Here is a 22747-nt window from a genome sequence, read left to right as displayed (position 1 = left end):
GAGTGGTAAGAATATGTAACGTGCTACCCCAAGGAGTAGTTGAGACAAATAACAAAGATGCATTTAAGGGGAAGCTAGATAAGCATATAATGGTGAAAGGAATAGAAGGGTATCCTGATAGGGTTAGATGAAGTAGGGAGGGAGGAGGCTCATGTGGAACATAAATGCTGGCATAGACCAGTGGGATGACTGGCCTATTTCTGTGCTGTAGTTTTGATAAAATACATCGTTATTCTGACCGATATGTTTTACAGAATTTAATTAACACTATTTTCCATGGCTGCATGATTTTGAATGTGTTTGAAATGTATTTATGATCGTCCTACACATAGCTAACAGAGGAAATCGTTCCCATGGATGGTAAATCGAGCAGTTCCTCTTCCCGCAGACACACTGTTTGAGTACTGCTTGCTGTACCTTATATCTGCACTGTTGTTTGTAAACATTGCACATATATGGCTGCTTATACATTGTAGTGTGTTCCCCAACTACTTTCCCTAAGGAGAAACTTCTTTACCCAAAGAGTGGTAAGAATGTGTAACATTCTACCCCAAGGAGTAGTTGAGGCATTTAAGGGGAAGCTAGATAAGCACATGAGGGAGAAAGGAATAGAAGGATATCCTGATAGGGTGAGATGAAGAGGGGTTGGAGGAGATGTGTACAGAGCACACACACCGACTTGGGTCAATTTCAGTGGGATGAGAACTGATCTGGCCTGGATAAATTGGAATCAAAGATTGGCAGGCAAAATTGTAATTGAACAATGGGTGGCCTTTAAGGAGGAGATGGTTCAGGTACAGTCTAGATACATTCCCACTATGGAGAAAGGTAGGGCAATTAAAGCCGGAGCTCCCTGGATTTCGTAAGAGATAGAGAGTAAGATGAAGCAGAGAAATGGGACATATGACAGATGTCAGGTTGATAACACAAGTGAGAACCAGGCTGAATATAGAAAGTTCAGAGGGGAAGTGAAAAAGGAAATAAGAGGGGTAAAGAGAGAGTATGAGAATAGATTGGCAGCCAATGTAAAAGGGAATCCAAAAGTCTTCTACAGGCGTGTAAACGGGTAGTAAGAGGAGGGATGGGGCCGATCAGGGACCAAAAAGGAGATCTACTCATGGAGGCAGAGGGCATAGCTGAGGTACTAAATGAGTACTTTGCATCTGTCTTTACCAAGGAAAAAGATGCTGCCAGAACCTCAGTAAAGGAAGATGCAGTTGAGATACTGGATGAGCTAATAATTGATAAAGAGGTAGTAGAAAGGCTAGCTGTACATAAAGTAGATAAGTCACCCAGTCTGGATGGTTGCTGAGGGAAATGAGGGTGGAAATTGCGGAGGTACTGGCCATAATCTTCCAAACATCCTTAGATACGGGGGTGGTGCCAGAGGACTGGAGAATTGCAAATGTTACACCCTTGTTCAAAAAAGGGTGTAAAGATAAACCCAGCAACTATAGGCCAGTCAGTTTAACCTCAGTGGTGGGGAAACTTTTAGAAATGATAATCTGGGACAGAATTAGCAGTCACTTGGACAAGTGTGGATTGATTAGGGAAAGCCAACACGGATTTATTAAAGGCAAATCGTGTTTATCTAATTTGATAGAGTTTTTTGATGAGGTAACAGTGTCAATGAGGGCAGTGCGGTTGATGTGGTGTATATGGACTTCCAAAAGGCGTTTGATAAAGTGCCGCATTATAGGCTTGTCATCAATATTGAAGCCCATGGAATAAAGGGAGCAGTAGCAACATGGATACAAAATTGGCTAAGTAACAGGAAGCAGAGTAGTGGTGAACGGTTGTTTTTCGGACTGGAGGGAGATGTCCGGTGGTCTTCCCCAGGGGTCGGTACTGGGACCACTGCTTTTCTTGATATATATTAATGACTTGGACTTGTGTATACAGGGCACAATTTCTAAATTGCAGATGACACAAAACTTGGAAGTGTAGCGAACAATGAGGATAGCGATAGACTTCAAGAGGATATAGACAGGCTGGTGGAACGGTTGGACACATGGCAGATGAATTTTAATGCAGAAAAATGTGAAGTGATACATTTCGGTAGGAAGAACAAGGAGAGGCAATATAAACTAGAGGGCACAATTCTAAAAGGGGTACAGGAACAGAGGGATCTGGTGGTATATGTGCACAAATCATTAAAAATGGCAGGGCAGGTTGAGAAAGCGGTTAAAAAAGCATACGGTATCCTGTGCTTTATAAATAGAGGCATAGGGTACAAAAGCAAGGAAGTCATGACGAACCTTTAAAAATCACTGGTTCGACCACAGCTGGAGAATTGTGTCCGGTTTTAGGCACCGCACTTCAGGAAAGATGTGAAGGCCTTAGAGAGCGTGCAGAAAAGATTTACTAGAATGATTCCAGGGATGAGGGACTTTGGTTATGTGGGTAGACTGGAGAAGCTGGGAACAGAGAAGATTAAGAGGAGATTTGATAGAGGTATTTAAAATCATGGAGGGTTGAGACAGAATAGATAGAGAGAAACTGTTCCCATTGGTAGAAGGGTCAAGTACCAGAAGATATAGATTTAAGCTGATTGGCAAAAGAACCAAAGGTGACATGAGGAAAAGCTTTTTTATGCAGCAAGTCGTTAGGATCTGGAATGCACTGGTGGTGGTGGAGGCAGATTCATTCATGGCTTCCAAAGGGGAACTGGATAAGTACTTGAAAGGAAAAAAATTGTAGGGCTAGCTGGATTACTCTTGCATAGAGCCGGCAGCGACTCGATGGGCCGAATGGCCTCCTTCTGTGCTGTAACCTTTCTATGAATGGCCTGTTTCTGTGTTGTACGTTCTATATTGCTCTCCTACTCCCTGGCCGCCCTCCTTTCTTCAATGGCTATACCTGACACTGCTCTCCCTGGTTGATTTCCCTTTCTGCACTGCTTTGCAAGGTTGGTAGACCTACTGCTGCACCGTTCAGCCTGGCTGTAGAGGCGGAACCTTTGTGCAGCGCTCGGGCGGAGTTGGAGGTCCAGCCGATACGGATTGTGCGTGAGACGGTAGTATTAATGGCGGCGGCAGCGGGGATGCTGAGGGTGAGTTCGGGGACCGACAAGGGCGGGAGGGCGTTGATTTAATAGTGCGGGGATTGAATGACAGGCGGTGTCGGGGTCCCAGTTTTTATTCGAGACTCCGAGGGTCAGGAGCTGCGTACTGGATCCTGCTGCGGAGCCACTTGAAGGGTTTGTCTCCCCGCAAGGCACTGATTCTCGGGTACAGATCCGCAGGCACCAGTTACCCTCCTCGATACCTCACAAAAATGACCTTTCTTCGTGTATAGGCACAGACAATGCGTTAGCAGAATATTCGACTGTGGGGAGCATCACGGATGAGCCGGAGCCTGCCCCCATACATACATACATTTTCAACAGGAGTCACAGGATAGGGATGAGCAGATACTCCAGCTAATTTAGAATCATAGAAAGGTTACAGCATAGAAGGAGGCCATTCAGCCCATCGAGTCCGTGCCGGCTCTATGCAAGAGCAACCCAGCTAGTTCCACTCCCCTGCCTTCTAGCCATAGCCCTGCAATGTTTTTACTTTCAAGCACTTATCCAACTTATCCAACTTATCCAGTTCCCTTTTTGAAGGCCATGATTGAATCTGCCTCTACCACCCCCTCGGGCTGTGCATTCCAGATCCTAACCACTCACTGTGTAAACAAGTTTTTCTTCATATCACTTTTGCTTCTTTTGCCAATCACCTTAAGTCTATGTCCTCTGGTTCTTGATCTTTTTCTTTCAATGGGAACAGTTTCTCTCTATCTATTCTGTCTAGACCCTTCATGATTTTGAATACCTCTATCAAATCTCCTCTCAACCTTCTCTGTTCCAAGGAGAACAACCCCAGCTTCTCCAGTCTATCCACGTAACTAAAGTCCGTCATCCCTGGAATCATTCCAGTAAATCTTTTCTGCACCCTCTCTAAAGCCTTCACATCTTTCCTAAAGTGCGGTGCCCAGAACTGGACACAATACTCCAGTTGTGGCCAAACCATTATTCAAGAAGGGGAGTAGGGAAAAACCGGGGAACTACAGGCCAGTGAGCCTAACATCAGTGGTAGGAAAATTATTGGAAAAAATTCTGAAGGACAAAATAAGTCTCCACTTGGAGAAGCAAGGATTAATCAGGGATAGTCAACATGGCTTTGTCAAGGGAAGATCATGTCTGACTAATTTGATTGAATTTTTTGAGGGGGTGACTAGGCGTGTGGATGAGGGTAACGCAGTGGATGTGGTATACATGGATTTCAGTAAGGCCTTCGATAAAGTCCCCCACAGGAGACTGGTCAAGAAGGTACGAGCCCATGGAATCCAGGGTGCCTTGGCACTTTGGATACAAAACTGGCTTAGTGGCAGAAGGCAGAGGGTGATGGTCGAAGGTTGTTTTTGTGACTGGAAGCCTGTGGCCAGTGGGGTACCACAGGGATCGGTGCTGGGTCCCTTGCTGTTTGTGGTCTACATTAATGACTTGGATATGAATGTAAAAGATATGATCAGTAAGTTCGCTGATGATACAAAGATTGGTAGGGTGGTAAATAGCGAGGAGGATAGCCTCAGTCTGCAGGACGATATAGATGGGTTGGTCAGATGGGCGGAACAGTGGCAAATGGAATTTAACCCGGAAAAGTGCGAGGTGATGCACTTTGGAGGGACTAACAAGGCAAGGGAATACACAATGAATGGGAGGACCCTAGGCAAGACAGAGGGTCAGAGGGATCTTGGTGTGCAAGCTCACAGATCCCTGAAGGCGGCGGAACAGGTAGATAAGGTGGTAAAGAAGGCATATGGGATACTTGCCTTTATTAGCCGAGGCATAGAATATAAGAGCAAGGAGGTTATGATGGAGCTGTATAAAACACAGGTTAGGCCACAGCTGGAGTACTGTGTGCAGTTCTGGTCGCCACACTACAGGAAGGATGTGATCGCTTTGGAGAGGGTGCAGAGGAGATTCACCAGGATGTTACCAGGGCTGGAGCGCTTCAGCTATGAAGAGAGACTGGGAAGATTGGGTTTGTTTTCCTTGGAGCAGAGGAGGCTGAGGGGGGACATGATTGAGGTGTACAAAATTATGAGGGGCACAGATAGGATGGATACTAAGGAGCTTTTTCCCTTCGTTGAGGGTTCTATAACAAGGGGACATAGATTCAAGGTAAAAGGCAGGAGGTTTAGAGGGGATTTGAGAGAGAACTTTTTCACCCAGAGGGTGGTTGGAGTCTGGAACTCACTGCCTGAAAGGGTTGTGGAGGCAGGAACCCTCACAACATTCAAGAAGCATTTGGATGAGCACTTGAAATGCCATAGCATACAAGGCTACGGACCAAATGCTGGAATATGGGATTAGAGTAGACAGGGCTGATGGCCGGCGCGGACACGATGGGCCGAAGGGCCTCTATCCGTGCTGTATGACTCTCTATGACTCTAAAGGTTCATCATGACTTCCTTGCTTTTGTACTCTATGCCTTTATTTATAAAGCCCAGGACCACATGTGCCTTTTTAACTGCTTTCTCAAACTGCCCTGCCACCTTCAATGATTTGTGTACATATACCTCCAGGTCCCTCTGTTCCTGTACCCCTTTTAGAATTGTGCCCTTTAGTTTATATTGCCTCTCCTCATTCTTCCTACCGAAGTGTATCACCTCACATTTTTCTGCGTTAAATTTCATCTGCCACGTGTCTGCCCATTCCACCAGCCTATCTGTATTCTCTTGCAGTCTATCACTATCCTCCTCACTGTTTGCTACACTTCCAAGTTTTGTGTCATCTGCAAATTTTGAAATTGTGCCCTGTACATCCAAGTCCAAGTCATTAATATATATCAAGAAAAGCAGTGTTCCTAGTACCGACCCTTGGGGAACACCACTGTACAACTCCCTCCAATCCGAAAAACAGTCGTTCACCACTATTCTCTGTTTCCTGTCACTTAGTATGTATTCATGTATTCTGTATCCATGCTGCTGTTGCCCCTTTTATTCCATCGGCTTCAATCTTGATGATAAGCGTACCATGCGGCACTTTATCAAACGCCTTTTGAAAGTCCATATGTACCACATCAACCGCATTGCCCTCATCTACCCTCTGTTACCTCATCAAAAAACTCTTATCAAGTTGGTTAAACACGATTTGTCTTTAACAAATCCATGTTGGCTTTCCTTAATCAATCCATACGTGTCCAAGTGACTGCTAATTCTGTCCCGGATTATCATTTCCAAAAGTTTCCCCACCACTGAGGTTTAACTGACTGGCCTGTAGTTGCTGGGTTTATCCTTACACCCTTTTTTTGAACAAGGGTGTAACATTTGCAATTGTCCAGTACTCTGGCACCACCCCTGTATCTAAGGATGTTTGGAAGATTACGGCCAGTACCTCCGCAATTTCTACCCTCACTTCCCTCAGCAACCTAGGATGCATCCCATCCAGACCGGGTGACCTGTCTACTTTAAGTACAGTTAGCCTTTCAAGTACCTCTTCTTTATCTATTTTTCGCTCATCCAGTATCTCACTTACATCTTCCTTTACTGAGACTCTGGCAGCATCTTCTTCCTTGGTAAAAACAAATGCGAAGTACTCATTTAGTACCTCAGCCGTTCCCTCTGCCTCCATGAGTAGATTTCCTTTATGGTCCCTGATCGGTCCCACCCCTCCTCTTGCTACCTAATTACTGTTTACATGCCTGTAGAAGACTTTTGGATTCTCTTTTATGTTTGACACCCGTCTATTCATAGAATCATAGAAGTTACAACATGGAAACAGGCCCTTCGGCCCAACATGTCCATGTCGCCCAGTTTATACCACTAAGCTAGTCCCAATTGCCTGCACTTGGCCCATATCCCTCTATACCCATCTTACCCATGTAACTGTCCAAATGCTTTTTAAAAGACAAAATTGTACCCGCCTCTACTACTGCCTCTGGCAGCTCGTTCCAGACACTCACCACCCTTTGAGTGAAAAAATTGCCCCTCTGGACCCTTTTGTATCTCTCCCCTCTCACCTTAAATCTATGCCCCCTCGTTATAGACTCCCCTACCTTTGGGAAAAGATTTTGACTATCTACCTTATCTATGCCCCTCATTATTTTATAGACTTCTATAAGATCACCCCTTAACCTCCTACTCTCCAGGGAAAAAAGTCCCAGTCTGTCTAACCTCTCCCTGTAAGTCAAACCATCAAGTCCCAGTAGCATCCTAGTAAATCTTTTCTGCACTCTTTCTAGTTTAATAATATCCTTTCTATAATAGGGTGACCAGAACTGTACACAGTACTCCAAGTGTGGCCTCACCAATGCCCTGTACAACTTCAACAAAACATCCCAACTCCTGCATTCAATGTTCTGACCAATGAAACCAAGCATGCCGAATGCCTTCTTCACCACCCTATCCACCTGTGACTCCACTTTCAAGGAGCTATGAATCTGTACTCTTAGATCTCTTTGTTCTATAACTCTCCCCAACGCCCTACCATTAACGGAGTAGGTCCTGGCCCGATTCGATCTACCAAAATGCATCACCTCACATTTATCTAAATTAAACTCCATCTGCCATTCATCGGCCCTCATTCTCTCTTTACCCCTCTTAATTCCTTTTTCACTTCCCCTCTGAACTTTCTATATTCAGCCTGGATCTCACTTGTGTTATCAACCTGACATCTGTCATATGCCTCTCTTTTCTGCTTCATCTTACACTCTATCTCCTTTGTCTTCCACGGAGCTCTGGCTTTAGTTGCCCTAGCTTTCTTCCTCATGGGAATGTACCTAGACTGTACCCGAACTATCTCCTCCTTATAGGCCACCCATTGTTCAATTACAGTTTTGCCTGCCAATCTTTGATTCCAATTTACCCGGGCCAGATCAGTTCTCATCCCAATCCCAGTTGGCTCTCCTCCAATTGAGTATTTTCACTTAACAGTGGTCGATGTCCTTTTCCATAGGTATTCTAAACCTTATGATCCTATGATTGCTGTTCCCTAAATATTCCCCCACTGACACTTGGCCTGCCTCATCCCCCAGAACCAAATCCAGCAAGGCCTCCTTCCTGGTTGGGTTGGAAACGTACTGGTTAAGAAAGTTCTCCTGAACACATTTCAAAAATTTCTCCCCCTCTTTACCCCTTTTATTATTACTATCCCAGTCCATACTAGGATAGTTGAAGTCCCCCGTTATCACTACTCTATGGATTTTGCACCTCTCTGTAATTTCCCTGCAAAATTGCTCCTCTATATCCTTCCCACTAGTAGATGACCTATAGAATACACCCAGTAGTGTAATGGCACTGTATTATTTCTTTGCCTCCTCCATAGCCTGGGGTACATAGGCCAATTGTAACAGCTGACATTACTAATTCAGCACTGACTGGGGATGAAAGCTGGGACCTTCTGGTCTGTGCAGCCAAGTATGGAAACTTGGGACTTTAAAGTTCATACATAACACTGATAACGATGTAAAGCTTTCGAGATGATTTCAAAGTAGAAATGAAGCTTGAACAATTTATCAATGCCAAGCAAATTGAATCCTTTAGTTATTTATAATTTCTTAGAAACTTAGTGACAGAAATGTTTTGCTTCAGGTGAGATCAGTCAGTACTGTTATTCTTTAAGTGCGTGTTTATATCTCAGCAACACAGTGCCACCAGTATGTACTGCAGAGCAGTTTATGGCTTCACAGTAATAACAGGTCATTAAGGGTTTGAATAAAGCCTTAAATTTATTGGTAATTATGTGACTTATAGGAAGAGACGAAGCTATTCCCAGCATTTGCTACTTAGCAAGAACAAGCAGAGTTAGAAAAATGGTGGAGGCGACTCCCAGGTACCAAGGATTTCTGAGACCTCAGCATGGTTACACAGCACAATCTACTGTTTATACTCAGCAACCAATGACACCACAAACACTATGCGCTGACCCACGTTACGGGGAGAGCAGTGCAGCCCGGCCCTGATTACGGGGCGAGTGGTGCAGCTCGAACCCCTGGGGATGAGTCACACCTTGCAGTTTATTGACACTAATGCCAGTCACTGTTTTAATGATGATAATACTGATGAAATCCAGCCCTGTATAGCTGCAGTTGAAAAAGAATCAGTCGCCGCTGAAGGATTAATTATGTTGCACCATCTCTGACGTGAGCCCACATTAAGATTGGGATTCCGGTCCTGAACACCCATTAAAACCGTGATGGTTAGGTGGAAAATCCTGATGTAGGAAATAAATCCATTGTAACTTGCCATTGTGTATTGAGGGTTTATTATATGATGCCATATTTCGTTTTCTTCGGGTTGACCTGTATTAAGCCAATACAAATCAGGATATTTTTCCAACAGTCTGATTATAGTACAGCGTTGATTGACGACCATTTAACTTTTGTTTATCAGAGATATCAAGAAATGAGTGGTAACACAGCTGTATCTCTAACAATACTTTATCAACTACTTCTACACAGGAAAAGGTTACCTAGATATCAAAAGAATTACAACTTTGTTGAGTAAAGAAGTAATGATAAATTTGTATAAAATGTTAGTTGGCCACCAATGCAGTACTGTTTTCAGTTTCCGGAGCCACATTATAAAAAATACATTAAAGCCATAGAGAGTGTACAATACTGATGCCAGGGATTGGAAACTATAGTTATGAGGAGAGACTTGAGATACTGGGATTGTTTCCATTAAGGTTAAGAGAAGATGTAATAAAGATCTTTAAAATTATAAAGCACTTTATAGTGAATAGAGAAAAACTAATTCCTCTGGTTGGGGAGTCAGTAATGAAGAATCATCAATTTAAAATTGTCATTAAGAGATTGAGAGGCTAGGAGAAATGTCTTTACTTAGGTTGTTGGAGCATGGAATGTTTAACACAAGGGTTGACTGAGGTAGAAACCATTGCATTTTTAAGGGAAATATAGATAAACATTTGAAGCAGGGAGACCAGAATTATGAACCATAAATATAAGATAGTCACGAATAAATCTAATAGGGAATTCAGGAGAAATTTCTTTACCAAGAGAGTGGCTAGAATGTGGAACTTGCTACCACAAGGAGTAGTTGAGGCGAATAACATAGATGCATTTAAGGGGAAGCTAGATAAACATATGAGGGAGAAAGGAATAGAAGATTATGCTGATGGAGTTAGATGAAGAAGGGTGGGAGGAGGCTTGTGTGGAGCACAAACACTGGCATAGACCTGTTGGGCCAAATGGCCTGTTTCTGTGCTGTACAAAAGGGCTATAGGAAGAGATCAGGGCAATGCGATTAGTTTTGGATCGCCCTAGCAAAGAGCTCTTTTTTGGCCGGCACAATCACGATGGGAAAAATGGCCTCCTTCGGTTCTGTATGTTTCTATGATTCTTTGGAATCAGAACCACAAATCATATCAGGTTCACTTTAATCTTACTTCAGCATTTGTTTTTTTAAGATTGCATTGCATGTGGTCTTTTCAGTTTGTACAAAAGCAATTGTAAGCTTTCTATTTTAGTCTATGGTATTAATGAACAGGCTTACAATCTCTACTCAGAAGGGAACCATAGAAGGTTATGGCACAGAAGGAGGCCATTCAGCCCACCGTGTCTGTGCCGGCTGAAAAAGAGCTCTGTAGCTTAATCCCACTTTTCTGCACTTGGTTGGTAGCCCTGTAGGTTACAGCACTCCAAGTGCACATCCAAGTACTTTTTAAATGAGTTGAGGATTTCTGCCTCTACCACCCTTTCAGGCAGTGAGTTCCAGACCCCCACCACCCTCTGGGTGAAAAAGTTTCTCCTCAGCTCCCATCTATTCCTCCTACCAATTACTTTAAATCTATGCCCCCTGGTCACTGACCCCTCTGCTAAGGGAAATAGGTCCTCCCTATCCACTCTGTCTAGTCCCGTCATAATTTTATATACGTCAATTAAACCGCCCTTCAGCCTCCTTTGTTCCAAAGAAAACAACCCCAGCCTATCCAATCTTTTCTCATAACTAAAATTCTCCTCGTAAATCTCCTCTGTACCCTCTCTAGTGCAATCATATCTTTCCTGTAATTTGGTGACCAGAACTGTATGCAGTACTCAAGCTGTGGCCTAACCAATGTTTTATACAGTTCTAGCATAACCTTCCTGCTCTTACATTCTATGCCTCGGCTAATAAAGAAAGTATCCCATACGCCTTTTTAACCACCGTATCGACCTGTCCTGCTACCTTCAGGGATCTGTGCACATGCACTCCAAGGTCCCTTTGTTCCTCCACCTCTCAGTATCCTCCCATTTATTGTGTACTCCCTTGCCTTGTTTGACCTCCCCAAATGCAATACCTCATACTTCTCTGGATTGAATTCCATTTGCCACTTTTCTGTCCACCTGACCAGTGCATTGATATCTTCTTGCAGTCTACAGCTTTCCTCCTCACTATCAACCACATGGCCAATTTTTGTATTATCTGCAAACTCCTTGATCAAGCCCCCCACATTCAAGTGCAAATCATTAATATACACCACAAAAAGTAAGGGACGTAGTACTGAACCTTGTGGGACCCCACTGGAAACAGCATTCCAGTTGCAAAAACACCCGGGAACCATTACCCTTTGCTTCCTGCTACTGAGCCAATTTTGGATACAACTAGCCACTTTCCCTTGGATCCCATGGGCTTTTTCTTTTTTGACCAGTCTGCCATGTGGGACCTTGTCAAAAGCCTTACTAAAATCCATGTACACTACATCAAACGTGTTACCCTCATTGACCCTCCTTGTGACCTCCTCAAAAAATTCAATCAAGTTAGTCAGTTACGACCTTCCCTTAACAAACTATTGGGTCAAAGTTAACTGCTCTGTAGTAATCTGGTTGCATATCTCTCTTGGGCATGTCTTCTCTGTTCTGCTTAACTTTACTCAAGTATTCTCACTTTGGGAACATGATACTGAGTTAATTTGGACTTTTCCATGAGTGGAACTGTCTTGACTTTGAAACAGAAATGATTTTCCTCTTGTGAAATCAATCTGCTTACTGTTGTTACAATCAACCTTACTGTGTCTGTGAAAACTATGCCAAAAACTGCCTTTTAATGTTCAAAAGATCAAAAAAATTCTCAGACAGTTTGAGATGTCCATCATTTCTTCCTCAAGATTGGAAAACTTCCTTTTTAATCCCTTTTATCAAAAGCTTCAACTTTGATTTGTTTATTGTTTCTGTGCCAATGCAGAGCAGAGAATTAGTCCTTGAAATGTTTCCTCATTATTACCTCTTGCTGTAATCAGCTGTCAATGTGTAAGCTTTTATAGAGTCATAGAGTCATACAGCACGGATAGAGGCCCTTCGGTCCATCGTGTCCGCGCCGGCCATCAAGCCCTGTCTACTCTAATCCCATATTCCAGCACTTGGTCCGTAGCCTTGTATGCTATGGCATTTCAAGTGCTCATCCAAATGCTTCTTGAATGTTGTGAGGGTTCCTGCCTCCACAACCCTTTCAGGCAGTGAGTTCCAGACTCCAACCACCCTCTGGGTGAAAAAGTTCTCTCTCAAATCCCCTCTAAACCTCCCGCCTTTTACCTTGAATCTATGTCCCCTTGTTATAGAACCCTCAACGAAGGGAAAAAGCTCCTTAGTATCCATCCTATCTGTGCCCCTCATAATTTTGTACACCTCAATCATGTCCCCCCTCAGCCTCCTCTGCTCCAAGGAAAACAAACCCAATCTTCCCAGTCTCTCCTCATAGCTGAAGCGCTCCAGCCCTGGTAACATCCTGGCGAATCTCCTCTGCACCCTCTCCAAAGCGATCACATCCTTCCTGTAGTGTGGCGACCAGAACTGCACACAGTACTCCAGCTGTGGCCTAACCAGTGTTTTATACAGCTCCATCATAACCTCCTTGCTCTTATATTCTATGCCTCGTCTAATAAAGGCAAGTATCCCATATGCCTTCTTTACCACCTTATCTACCTGTTCCGCCGCCTTCAGGGATCTGTGAACTTGCACACCAAGATCCCTCTGACCCTCTGTCTTGCCTAGGGTCCTCCCTTGCCTTGTTAGTCCCTCCAAAGTGCATCACCTCGCACTTTTCCGGGTTAAATTCCATTTGCCACTGTTCCGCCCATCTGACCAACCCATCTATATCGTCCTGCAGACTGAGGCTATCCTCCTCGCTATTTACCACCCTACCAATCTTTGTATCATCAGCGAACTTACTGATCATACCTTTTACATTCATATCCAAGTCATTAATGTAGACCACAAACAGCAAGGGACCCAGCACCGATCCCTGTGGTACCCCACTGGCCACAGGCTTCCAGTCACAAAAACAACCTTCGACCATCACCCTCTGCCTTCTGCCACTAAGCCAGTTTTGTATCCAAAGTGCCAAGGCACCCTGGATTCCATGGGCTCGTACCTTCTTGACCAGTCTCCTGTGGGGGACTTTATCGAAGGCCTTACTGAAATCCATGTATACCACATCCACTGCGTTACCCTCATCCACACGCCTAGTCACCCCCTCAAAAAATTCAATCAAATTAGTCAGACATGATCTTCCCTTGACAAAGCCATGTTGACTATCCCTGATTAATCCTTGCTTCTCCAAGTGGAGACTAATTTTGTCCTTCAGAATTTTTTCCAATAATTTTCCTACCACTGATGTTGGGCTCACTGGCCTGTAGTTCCCCGGTTTTTCCCTACTCCCCTTCTTGAATAATGGTATTACATTAGCGGTTCTCCAGTCCTCTGGCACATCCCCTGTGGCCAGAGAGGTTCTGAATATATGTGTCAGAGCCCCCGCAATCTCCTCCTTTGCCTCACACAGTAGCCTGGGATACGTTTCGTCCGGGCCTGGGGATTTATCCATTTTTAGGCCTGCTAAAACCGCCAATACCTCCTCCCGCTCGATGTTAATATGTTCGAGTATATCACAGTCCCCCTGCCGTATTTCTATGTCTACATCGTCCTTCTCCATAGTGAAAACAGATGCAAAAAATTCATTTAGAACCCCTCCTACATCTGCCGGCTCCACACACAGATTGCCATTTTTGTCCCTAATGGGCCCTATTTTTTCCCTAGTCATCCTCTTACCCTTAATATACTTATAAAACATCTTAGGATTTTCCTTTATTTTGCTCGCCAGTGTTATTTCATGGCCCCTCCTTGATCTCCTAATTTCTTTTTTAAGTATCCCCCTGCACTTTTTGTACTCCTCTAGGGCTTCCTCCGTCTTTAGCCTTTTGTATCTGCCAAAAGCCCTCCTTTTTTTCCTAATCCATTCTCGTATATCCCCTGACATCCAAGGTTCCCTGGAGTTCTTGGAACCACCCTTGACCTTTACGGGAACATGTTGCCATTGTATGGTCTCAATCTCCCTTCTGAAAGACTCCCATTGCTCCGATGCGGATTTTCCTACAAGCAGCTGATCCCAGTCCATTTTGGCCAGATCCTGCCTTATCCTATTAAAATCGGCCTTCCCCCAATTTAGAACCTTTATTTCCGGCCCCTCCCTGTCCTTTTCCATGACCACCTTAAATCTCACCGAATTATGGTCACTGTCACCAAAGTGCTCACCTACTAGCACTTCTTCCACTTGGCCGGCCACATTCCCTAGAATTAGGTCCAGTACCGCCCCCTCTCTTGTAGGACTTTCTACATGCTGGCTCAAAAAGCTCTCCTGGATGCACGTTAAGAATTTTGTACCCTCTAAGCCTTTTACACTCTGAGTATCCCATTTAATATTGGGGAAGTTGAAATCCCCCACTATTATTACCCTATTATTTGCACAATTTTCTGAGATTTGCCTACATATCTGTTCCTCTATCTCCCCCTGACTGTTTGGGGGCCTATAGTACACTCCCATCAAAGTGCTTGCCCCCTTTTTGTTTTTAAGCTCCACCCATATGGCCTCATTAGAGGAACCTGCTAATATATCATCCCTCCTTATGGCAGTAATCGATTCTTTAATTAATATTGCGACCCCCCCTCCTCTTATACCTCCCCCTCTGTCTCGCCTGAAGATTCTGTACCCCGGGATATTGAGCTGCCAGTCTTGCCCCTCCCTCAACCATGTCTCTGTGACAGCAACAATATCATACTCCCATGTGTTTATCAACACCTTCAGTTCATCCACCTTATTCGCAAGACTCCTTGTATTAAAATAGATGCCATCCAGCCTTGCCCTCACATATTTGCCCTGTCTTCCAAGCTGACTTGTTTTTTTCTCTATATTTGGCTGCACATCACCCCCTATTGTAGCTCCACTCTGTATCCCATCCCCCTGCCAAGTTAGTTTAAACCCCCCCCAACAGTGCTAGCAAACCTCCCCGCAAGGATATTTGTCCCGCTCTGGTTCAGGTGCAACCCGTCCGACTTGTACAAGTCCCACCTTCCCCAGAAGCAGGCCCAGTGATCCAGGAAACTGAAACCCTCCCTCCTGCACCAACTCTTTAGCCACGCATTCATCCGTTCTATCCTCCTATTTCTATACTCACTAGCCCGTGGCACTGGGAGTAATCCAGAGATTACAACCTTTGAGGTCCTGCTCTTTAATCTGCTACCTAGCTCCCTAAATTCTTGATGCAGTACCTCATCTTTTGAGCAATTGTTGTCAAAAGGCTTTCTTGGGATCTGAACTAGTTGAAGTGTTTTGTTAGTAAGGAAATGTTTCCCAGGTTGAATGGTCCAGTATTGTAATTTGAATCTAAACATTGATATTTTTTTTATTGCTCTTCTTTCTTTGTCACTTGTTTGTTTAAAAACCCTAAGCAGAAGCGGCCTCTTCTCTAAGCTCCTTTTCCTCTCTAAGGCCCTCGTGAATGTCACGTCTCCCAGCTCCATGCCCAGCTTTCCAGAAACTCCCTTGTCAAATCCCTCCTGTCTGGCTTCCGACCTATCATAGCACTGAGTCAGCCCTGGTCAAGATTGCAAATGTCATCCTCAGTGACGTTGACAGTGGTGTGCCGTCCTTCCTTGTCACCTTCAATCTTTTTGAAGTGTTTGATCATGCTGTCCTCCTCCACTGCCTCTGCTTTGTTGCCCATCTCTGTGGGTTTTTTTGCTCATGCCTCTGTAGAGTGCTTTGGGCATTTTTCGAGGTTAAAGGTGCTTTATAAATGCAAGTAGTTGTTTATTGCCCTGCTTGGTTCCACTCCTACCTTCCTGGAGACAGCCTGCATGTTTCTAGCAGTGGCTTCTCCTCCCTCCCTCTCGCAGGGCAGCTTCCATATCTATGCTGACAATACCCCGCTGCACCTCTTGAGCAATTCTCTCAACCCTTCAACTCACTTTAGTGCTGTCGGGCTACTTGTCCAATATCACTTCCTGGATTAGCCACATCTTCCTTTAGCTGAACATCGGGAAGACCGAAGCCACGGTTTTTGGTGCTCATCACAAATTCCATTAACAATGACTCCATCCCCTCCTTGGCTTCTAACTCAGGCTCACCAAAACTGAGTGCAACCTTGGCATCCTGTCTGACCTGAGCTCTGTATCAATCCCATATTCTCTCTACCATCAAGGCCACTTAGTTCCACCTCTGCAACATTGTCCACCTCTGTTCCCTGAGCCCTATTACCACCAAAACCCTGTTTTGTCATTACCAGACTAGATTATTCCAATGCTCTCTTTGCTAGCTTTTCTTCATCCACACTCCATGAATTCCAACGTGTCCAATACGGAGTTGCTCATATCCTGCCCCTTCACTATGCCTTGCTCATCTAGCACACCTGTCCGCTCGGGCTGCACTGTACCCCAGCGCATTAAATTCTAATTCCTCGTCCTTGTCTCCAAGGCCATGCAACCTTCTCCAGGCTTAACAATCCCTCCTTTGGTTTTCCGACTCTAGCCTCCTGTGCATCCCACCCTCCCCCTCTCCCACTATTGGTGGCAGATCTGTAGCTGCCCAGGCTCTGCATTCTGAAACTCCCTCCGAAGACCCTTCTACCTTCCTCTTCCTTCAAAACCTTCTCCAATCCCAACTTTTCTCCCAAGACTTCAGTCACCCCCCCCTGAACTGTTCCTCCTAAGAATCCCAAAGTATCACAAAGTTTAGTTTAATCCTAACCTATCTGTGGGATTCGCTCCTAATTATTATCCCTACAATTATTAAAATAAAGCCAAATCTTTATCTTTTGTTCTGAAATAGTATGTTTCGATAGTGAAAGCGAAAGACAGAGGAATTAATAATTTCCTCAAACTTACTGTAAATATTGCCAGAAATGCCTGATAAGTTGCTAATTATTAATCCAGTGGCTCCTTGGCCTGAATTTCTGAAACATAAACTTCTTATTTGATTTCTCCCATTTTTCTCTCGTCTACTGAAGATTTAGATGTTGCTGAGGTACAGTTCCACGGGCACCAGTGGTCTTCTGATACCTTTCTCAAGTGGCCATTCTTCATGCCCTGACAAGGAGGAGATTTGCTCAGAGAAGCTATCACAGCCAAATCTGATCCAATCCTCATCTGACATCTCCATGTATGTACACGTACGCACATATGTACACTGGCTTGCTCACGCACTCACTCTCTCAAACACACATTCTCTCTCACTCTCTGACTCTGTCTCCATCCCCTACTCCCGCCAGCAGGGTTAACTGGCCAATGATTAGGAGCAGGATCCCTGGCTGACCTTTATGCATTCTCGAGATAATAGGTTATTACAGATGTAGCGGCTGACGTATTAAGACCTGATATTTTACCTCACAGATCACCGGCTGGGCTTCTTCCTGTAAGAAATAGGAGCAGGAGTAGGCCATACGGTCCCTCAAGCCTGCTCCGCCATTCAATAAGATCATGGCTGATCTTCAACCTCAACTCCACTTTCCCGCCCAATCCCCATATCCCTTGATTCCCTTAGTGTCCAAAAATCTATCGATCTCAATCTTGAAGATACTCAACAACTGAGCACCCACAGCCCTCTGGGGTATAGAATTCCAAATATTCTCAACCCTCTGAGTGAAGAAATTCATAGGAATATAGGAACAGGAGAAGGCCATTCAGCCCCTCGAGCCCGCTCTGCTATTTGATAAGATCATGGCTGATCTGTGATCTAACTCCATATACCTGCCTTTGGCCCTTATCCCTTAACACCATTGGTTGGCAAAAAGCTATCTATCTCAGATTTAAAATTAGCAATTGAGCTAGCATCAATTGCCATTTGCGGAAGAGAGTTCCAAACTTCTACCACCCTTTGTGTGTAGAAATGTTTTCTAATCTCACTGCTGAAAGGTCTGGCTCTAACTTTTAGACTGTGCCCCCTACTCCTAGAATCCCCAACCAGCGGAAATAGTTTCTCTCTATCCACCCTATCTGTTCCCCATAATATCTTATAAACTTCGATCAGATCACCCTTTAACCTTCTAAACTCTAGAGAATACAACCCCAATTTGTGTAATCTCGCCTCGTAACTTAACCCTTGAGGTCCGGGTGTCATTCTAGCAAATCTACGCTGCACTCCCTCCAAGGCCAATATGTCCTTCCGAAGGTATGGTGCCTAGAACTGCTCTTAGTACTCCAGGTATGGTCTAACCAGGGTTTTGTACAGCTGCAGCATAACGTCTGCCCCCTTGTACTCTAGTACTCTAGATATAAAGGCCAGCATTCCATTAGCCTCATTGATTATTTTCTGCACCTGCTCATGACACTTCAATGATATTTGTACCTGAACCCCTAAGTCCTTTTGGACATCCACTGTTTTTAACTTTTTACCATTTAGAAAGTACCTTGTTCTATCCTTTTCCTATTCCTCCTCATCTCAGTCCTAAATGTCCAACCCCTTATCCTGAGTCAATGTACCTTAGTCCTAGTCTCTCCAGACAGGGGAAACATCCTCTCAACATCTCCCCTGTCAAGCCCTCTTAGAATCTTATATGTTTCAATGAGATCACCTCTCATTCTTCTAAACTCCATAGAGTATAGACCCATTCTACTCAATATTTCCTCCCAGCTTGTGTAAAGGGAGAGCTCGGGGTAAGAGCCTGTGTCGAGGGAGAGCTCGGGGTAAGAGCCTGTGTCGAGGGAGAGCTCGGGGTAAGAGCCTGTGTCGAGGGAGAGCTCGGGGTAAGAGCCTGTGTCGAGGGAGAGCTCGGGGTAAGAGCCTGTGTCGAGGGAGAGCTCGGGGTAAGAGCCTGTGTCGAGGGAGAGCTCGGGGTAAGAGCCTGTGTCGAGGGAGAGCTCGGGGTAAGAGCCTGTGTCGAGGGAGAGCTCGGGGTAAGAGCCTGTGTCGAGGGAGAGCTCGGGGTAAGAGCCTGTGTCGAGGGAGAGCTCGGGGTAAGAGCCTGTGTCGAGGGAGAGCTCGGGGTAAGAGCCTGTGTCGAGGGAGAGCTCGGGGTAAGAGCCTGTGTCGAGGGAGAGCTCGGGGTAAGAGCCTGTGTCGAGGGAGAGCTCGGGGTAAGAGCCTGTGTCGAGGGAGAGCTCGGGGTAAGAGCCTGTGTCGAGGGAGAGCTCGGGGTAAGAGCCTGTGTCGAGGGAGAGCTCGGGGTAAGAGCCTGTGTCGAGGGAGAGCTCGGGGTAAGAGCCTGTGTCGAGGGAGAGCTCGGGGTAAGAGCCTGTGTCGAGGGAGAGCTCGGGGTAAGAGCCTGTGTCGAGGGAGAGCTCGGGGTAAGAGCCTGTGTCGAGGGAGAGCTCGGGGTAAGAGCCTGTGTCGAGGGAGAGCTCGGGGTAAGAGCCTGTGTCGAGGGAGAGCTCGGGGTAAGAGCCTGTGTCGAGGGAGAGCTCGGGGTAAGAGCCTGTGTCGAGGGAGAGCTCGGGGTAAGAGCCTGTGTCGAGGGAGAGCTCGGGGTAAGAGCCTGTGTCGAGGGAGAGCTCGGGGTAAGAGCCTGTGTCGAGGGAGAGCTCGGGGTAAGAGCCTGTGTCGAGGGAGAGCTCGGGGTAAGAGCCTGTGTCGAGGGAGAGCTCGGGGTAAGAGCCTGTGTCGAGGGAGAGCTCGGGGTAAGAGCCTGTGTCGAGGGAGAGCTCGGGGTAAGAGCCTGTGTCGAGGGAGAGCTCACGGTAAGACCCTGCTGATACTACAATCTCTTGCATTGACATTTTGGGAAATAACATCTTAAAAGAAAAACTTTCATCCTTAAATGGTTTACCATCTGTAAAATCCTGTGCTGATGAAACTGTAGAGGAAACCTTGACTGGTATTAATTATATTGCCTTCTCTTGCTCAGGGCAGTGATGACAGTTGCTACCTGCCAGCCACCATTGCTGAGAAGCCAGTTTAGTAGTTGTAGATTGCAGTTTGACTGACTTCACCTGATGTATCAGAATGTCATACAGGACTTTACCTTACGGTTATTTCCTCTTGATTAGATTGAATCCTTATTTGCAGTCAGTGTTTGACAAATTACACTGAAACATGAAACAGCTACTGCAGGCAGCACAGAACTGATTGATCATTGACACAAGCTTTGGAGCATCATTCTCTTTTTTTTCTCTCTTCATTTAATTTTTATCTCTTCTGTAAGTTCCCTTCCATAGCTCTTGACATTCTTTAAGAGGATAGCAAGACAGGCTACCTCCGTCCCTGTCACACTGTGCCTCAGACTGACATTAAACCAACATCTCCCAGAACATGAATCGAGGTGAAATCAGAAAATACTGGAAACGTACAGCAGATCTGTAAACTCCTGAAAAAGGAAAAATAAGAGTTGCACCAAACATTAACCCATCTTTTTCTTCTGGCACGCTGACGGACTTGTGTATTTTCAGCATTTACTGTGTTTGATTCAGTTTCCAGGAATTGAGCTGAAACCCTCATAGTTGTGAACAAAGCTGCGACTGTGTCTGCCTGGGACAGTATTTGAATCTGTGTGCAGGAGCAATCAGTACGCAAGTTATTTACTTAGAATTCTTTAAGCACAAGGTGCTATGGATGTAAACTTGCCCTAAGATGCATCCCGTTAATAAGTATTTTTCCAGTAAAAAAGATCAATTAATCACAATTCAAGGGCTGCATACGGAGTTGAAAAGTGTAGTGGCTTGTTGACCTGCACAGACGCCCATCAACAATTGTCGATCGTGTATGTCCATTGGATAATACAAATCTTAACAAGTCAACAGAAGGCAACATGTCAAAACCATGATATTGGTCGACACCTCTGAGTTTGGCCTGAATGGCACACTCGGACAGTCAATAGATAAAGCCAAAGTTATTTGTTCTCATCCTATAGTTCAATGGGCAAATATAGCATCCAGTGTAATACAGTAAACCTGGTTGTGGCCAGGGTACCCAAGGAAAGAGACTGAGCACTTCCCCAGAGGGCAGGGATGGCAGGCTGGCCGTTTCTGCACACTTTGTTGTAACAGGCCAGACCCTGGCCACGTAGAGCAACACCGCAAGTACCTCACACCTTATCACCAGGTTCCTGACTGTTATGGAGAGGGATCGCCCCACCCACATGTTAAGCTTCTGTTTGACCTTGGCAATTCGCTCCTCCCAGTTCTTCATGCAAGCCAGGGGCCCCCCCGAACCAGATCCTCAACACCTCCAGGTAGCTGGACCTGACGGTGAAGGGGACAAAGGATCACGTCTCCCACCTGCCAAAGAACATGGCCTCACTCTTACTTCGGTTCACTCTGGCCCCTGAGGCCAGCTCGAAACGGTCGCAGATGTTCATCAGTGTGTGGACTGACTGCTGATCGGAGCAGAAGACGGTGACGTCGTCCACATACAGGGAGGCCTTAACCTGAGCGCCTTCGCTGCCTGGGATCGTCACCCCCCTGATACCCGCATCCTTCTTGATGGACGCGGCAAACGGCTCGATACAACACATGAACAAGACCGCAGAGAGAGGACAGCCCTGCCTGACTCCAGATCTGATCGGAAAGCTCTCTGACTCCCACCCGTTGATTAGGACTGCACTATGGATGTCCGCGTAGAGTGGTCGGATCCAATCGCGGATTCTGTCCCCAAAACCCATTTTGGAGAGCACGTCCATCATGTACGTGTGGGATATTCTGTCGAAGGTCTTCTCCTGGTCCAGGCTGATGAGGCAGGTGTTCAACCCCCTGTCCTCGTAGGCGATCGTATCCCTGAGCAGCGTAAGGCTATCAGAGATCTTCCTGCCGGGTGTAGTACAGGTCTGATCCGGGTGGATCACCCGCTCCAGGACAGACTTGAGCTTAACACAATTTGATAACATTGAGATGCCACAACCTCGAAAGATGACGAAGTGCTTATGGTCTCGTCTCTAACGGACATAACCTTGCACTACAACGCACTTTTCATGGCTTCTAGAGAAAAAATAGTTTCTTTAATTTCCTCACCTTGAGTATCAATGTTTCTCCCAATGACATTCCAAAGAGTTCCGAATAACGATAAGGCTAAAAAAGATAGATAGAACTTATGTAACTTTAAACGGAGGGAAGTCTTCAGTCTTTAGTTCCCCCTTACATCGGAGCTTCATATGAGCTTCACTGCTAGAATTCCCCACTTAATATGTCCACAGGCAGAATACTGTACTTTGAACCAGGCACAGCAGTTTATATATCAAAAAAGATCCTTTCTCCTAACCTTTGAATTGGTGAGCTAGTAAAATGCAAATGTCTCTCTTTGTTCCTGAGCAATAAATGATTGCTGAAGTTTGCACTGCCTGACAGTTGGAGTTCTGATGAATGCAGTCTGGTTTTACTGGCAGTGTTCTGCTTGGATGAAATTAATTAATTTATATTTTAAAATCTCTCTAACCAATGCCTGCCAAGACATGATACAGGATCCAAATCTTTAGCCATTCGCTGTTTGCTGACAGATGATTCACACTGCTGTTGTGATCAGGCTGCTATTCATTCACCTCGCTCAAAGTGTGTTATTTGTGCACAATTCT

The 22747-nt window shown here is 45.3% G+C and overlaps 2 protein-coding genes across 3 annotated transcripts in view; one reads left to right on the top strand and one right to left on the bottom strand.

Annotated features, from left to right (window-relative positions):
- Positions 1-22363, bottom strand: part of sacs2 (sacsin molecular chaperone 2) — a 103997-nt gene extending 81634 nt beyond the window's left edge. Inside the window, exon 1 of the mRNA XM_067974229.1 lies at positions 22191-22363. The gene's annotated coding sequence lies outside the window, so the exon portion shown is untranslated. The remainder of the gene's footprint in view (positions 1-22190) is intronic.
- Positions 2986-22747, top strand: part of LOC137305453 (branched-chain-amino-acid aminotransferase, cytosolic-like) — a 49942-nt gene continuing 30180 nt past the window's right edge. Inside the window, exon 1 of one of the 2 annotated variants that reach the window (XM_067974285.1) lies at positions 2986-3052. In XM_067974285.1, coding sequence (XP_067830386.1) covers positions 3026-3052 — 27 coding nt within the window. In that variant the 5' untranslated portion in view covers positions 2986-3025. Of the gene's footprint in view, positions 3053-17281; positions 17413-22747 lie in introns of those variants that run through there. The other variant, XM_067974286.1, reaches the window with a different exon arrangement.

Source organism: Heptranchias perlo, chromosome 40 (assembly GCF_035084215.1).
Source record: "Heptranchias perlo isolate sHepPer1 chromosome 40, sHepPer1.hap1, whole genome shotgun sequence".
Taxonomy (NCBI): Eukaryota; Metazoa; Chordata; class Chondrichthyes; order Hexanchiformes; family Hexanchidae; genus Heptranchias; species Heptranchias perlo.
This window is presented reverse-complemented; position numbering and strand designations above follow the sequence as displayed.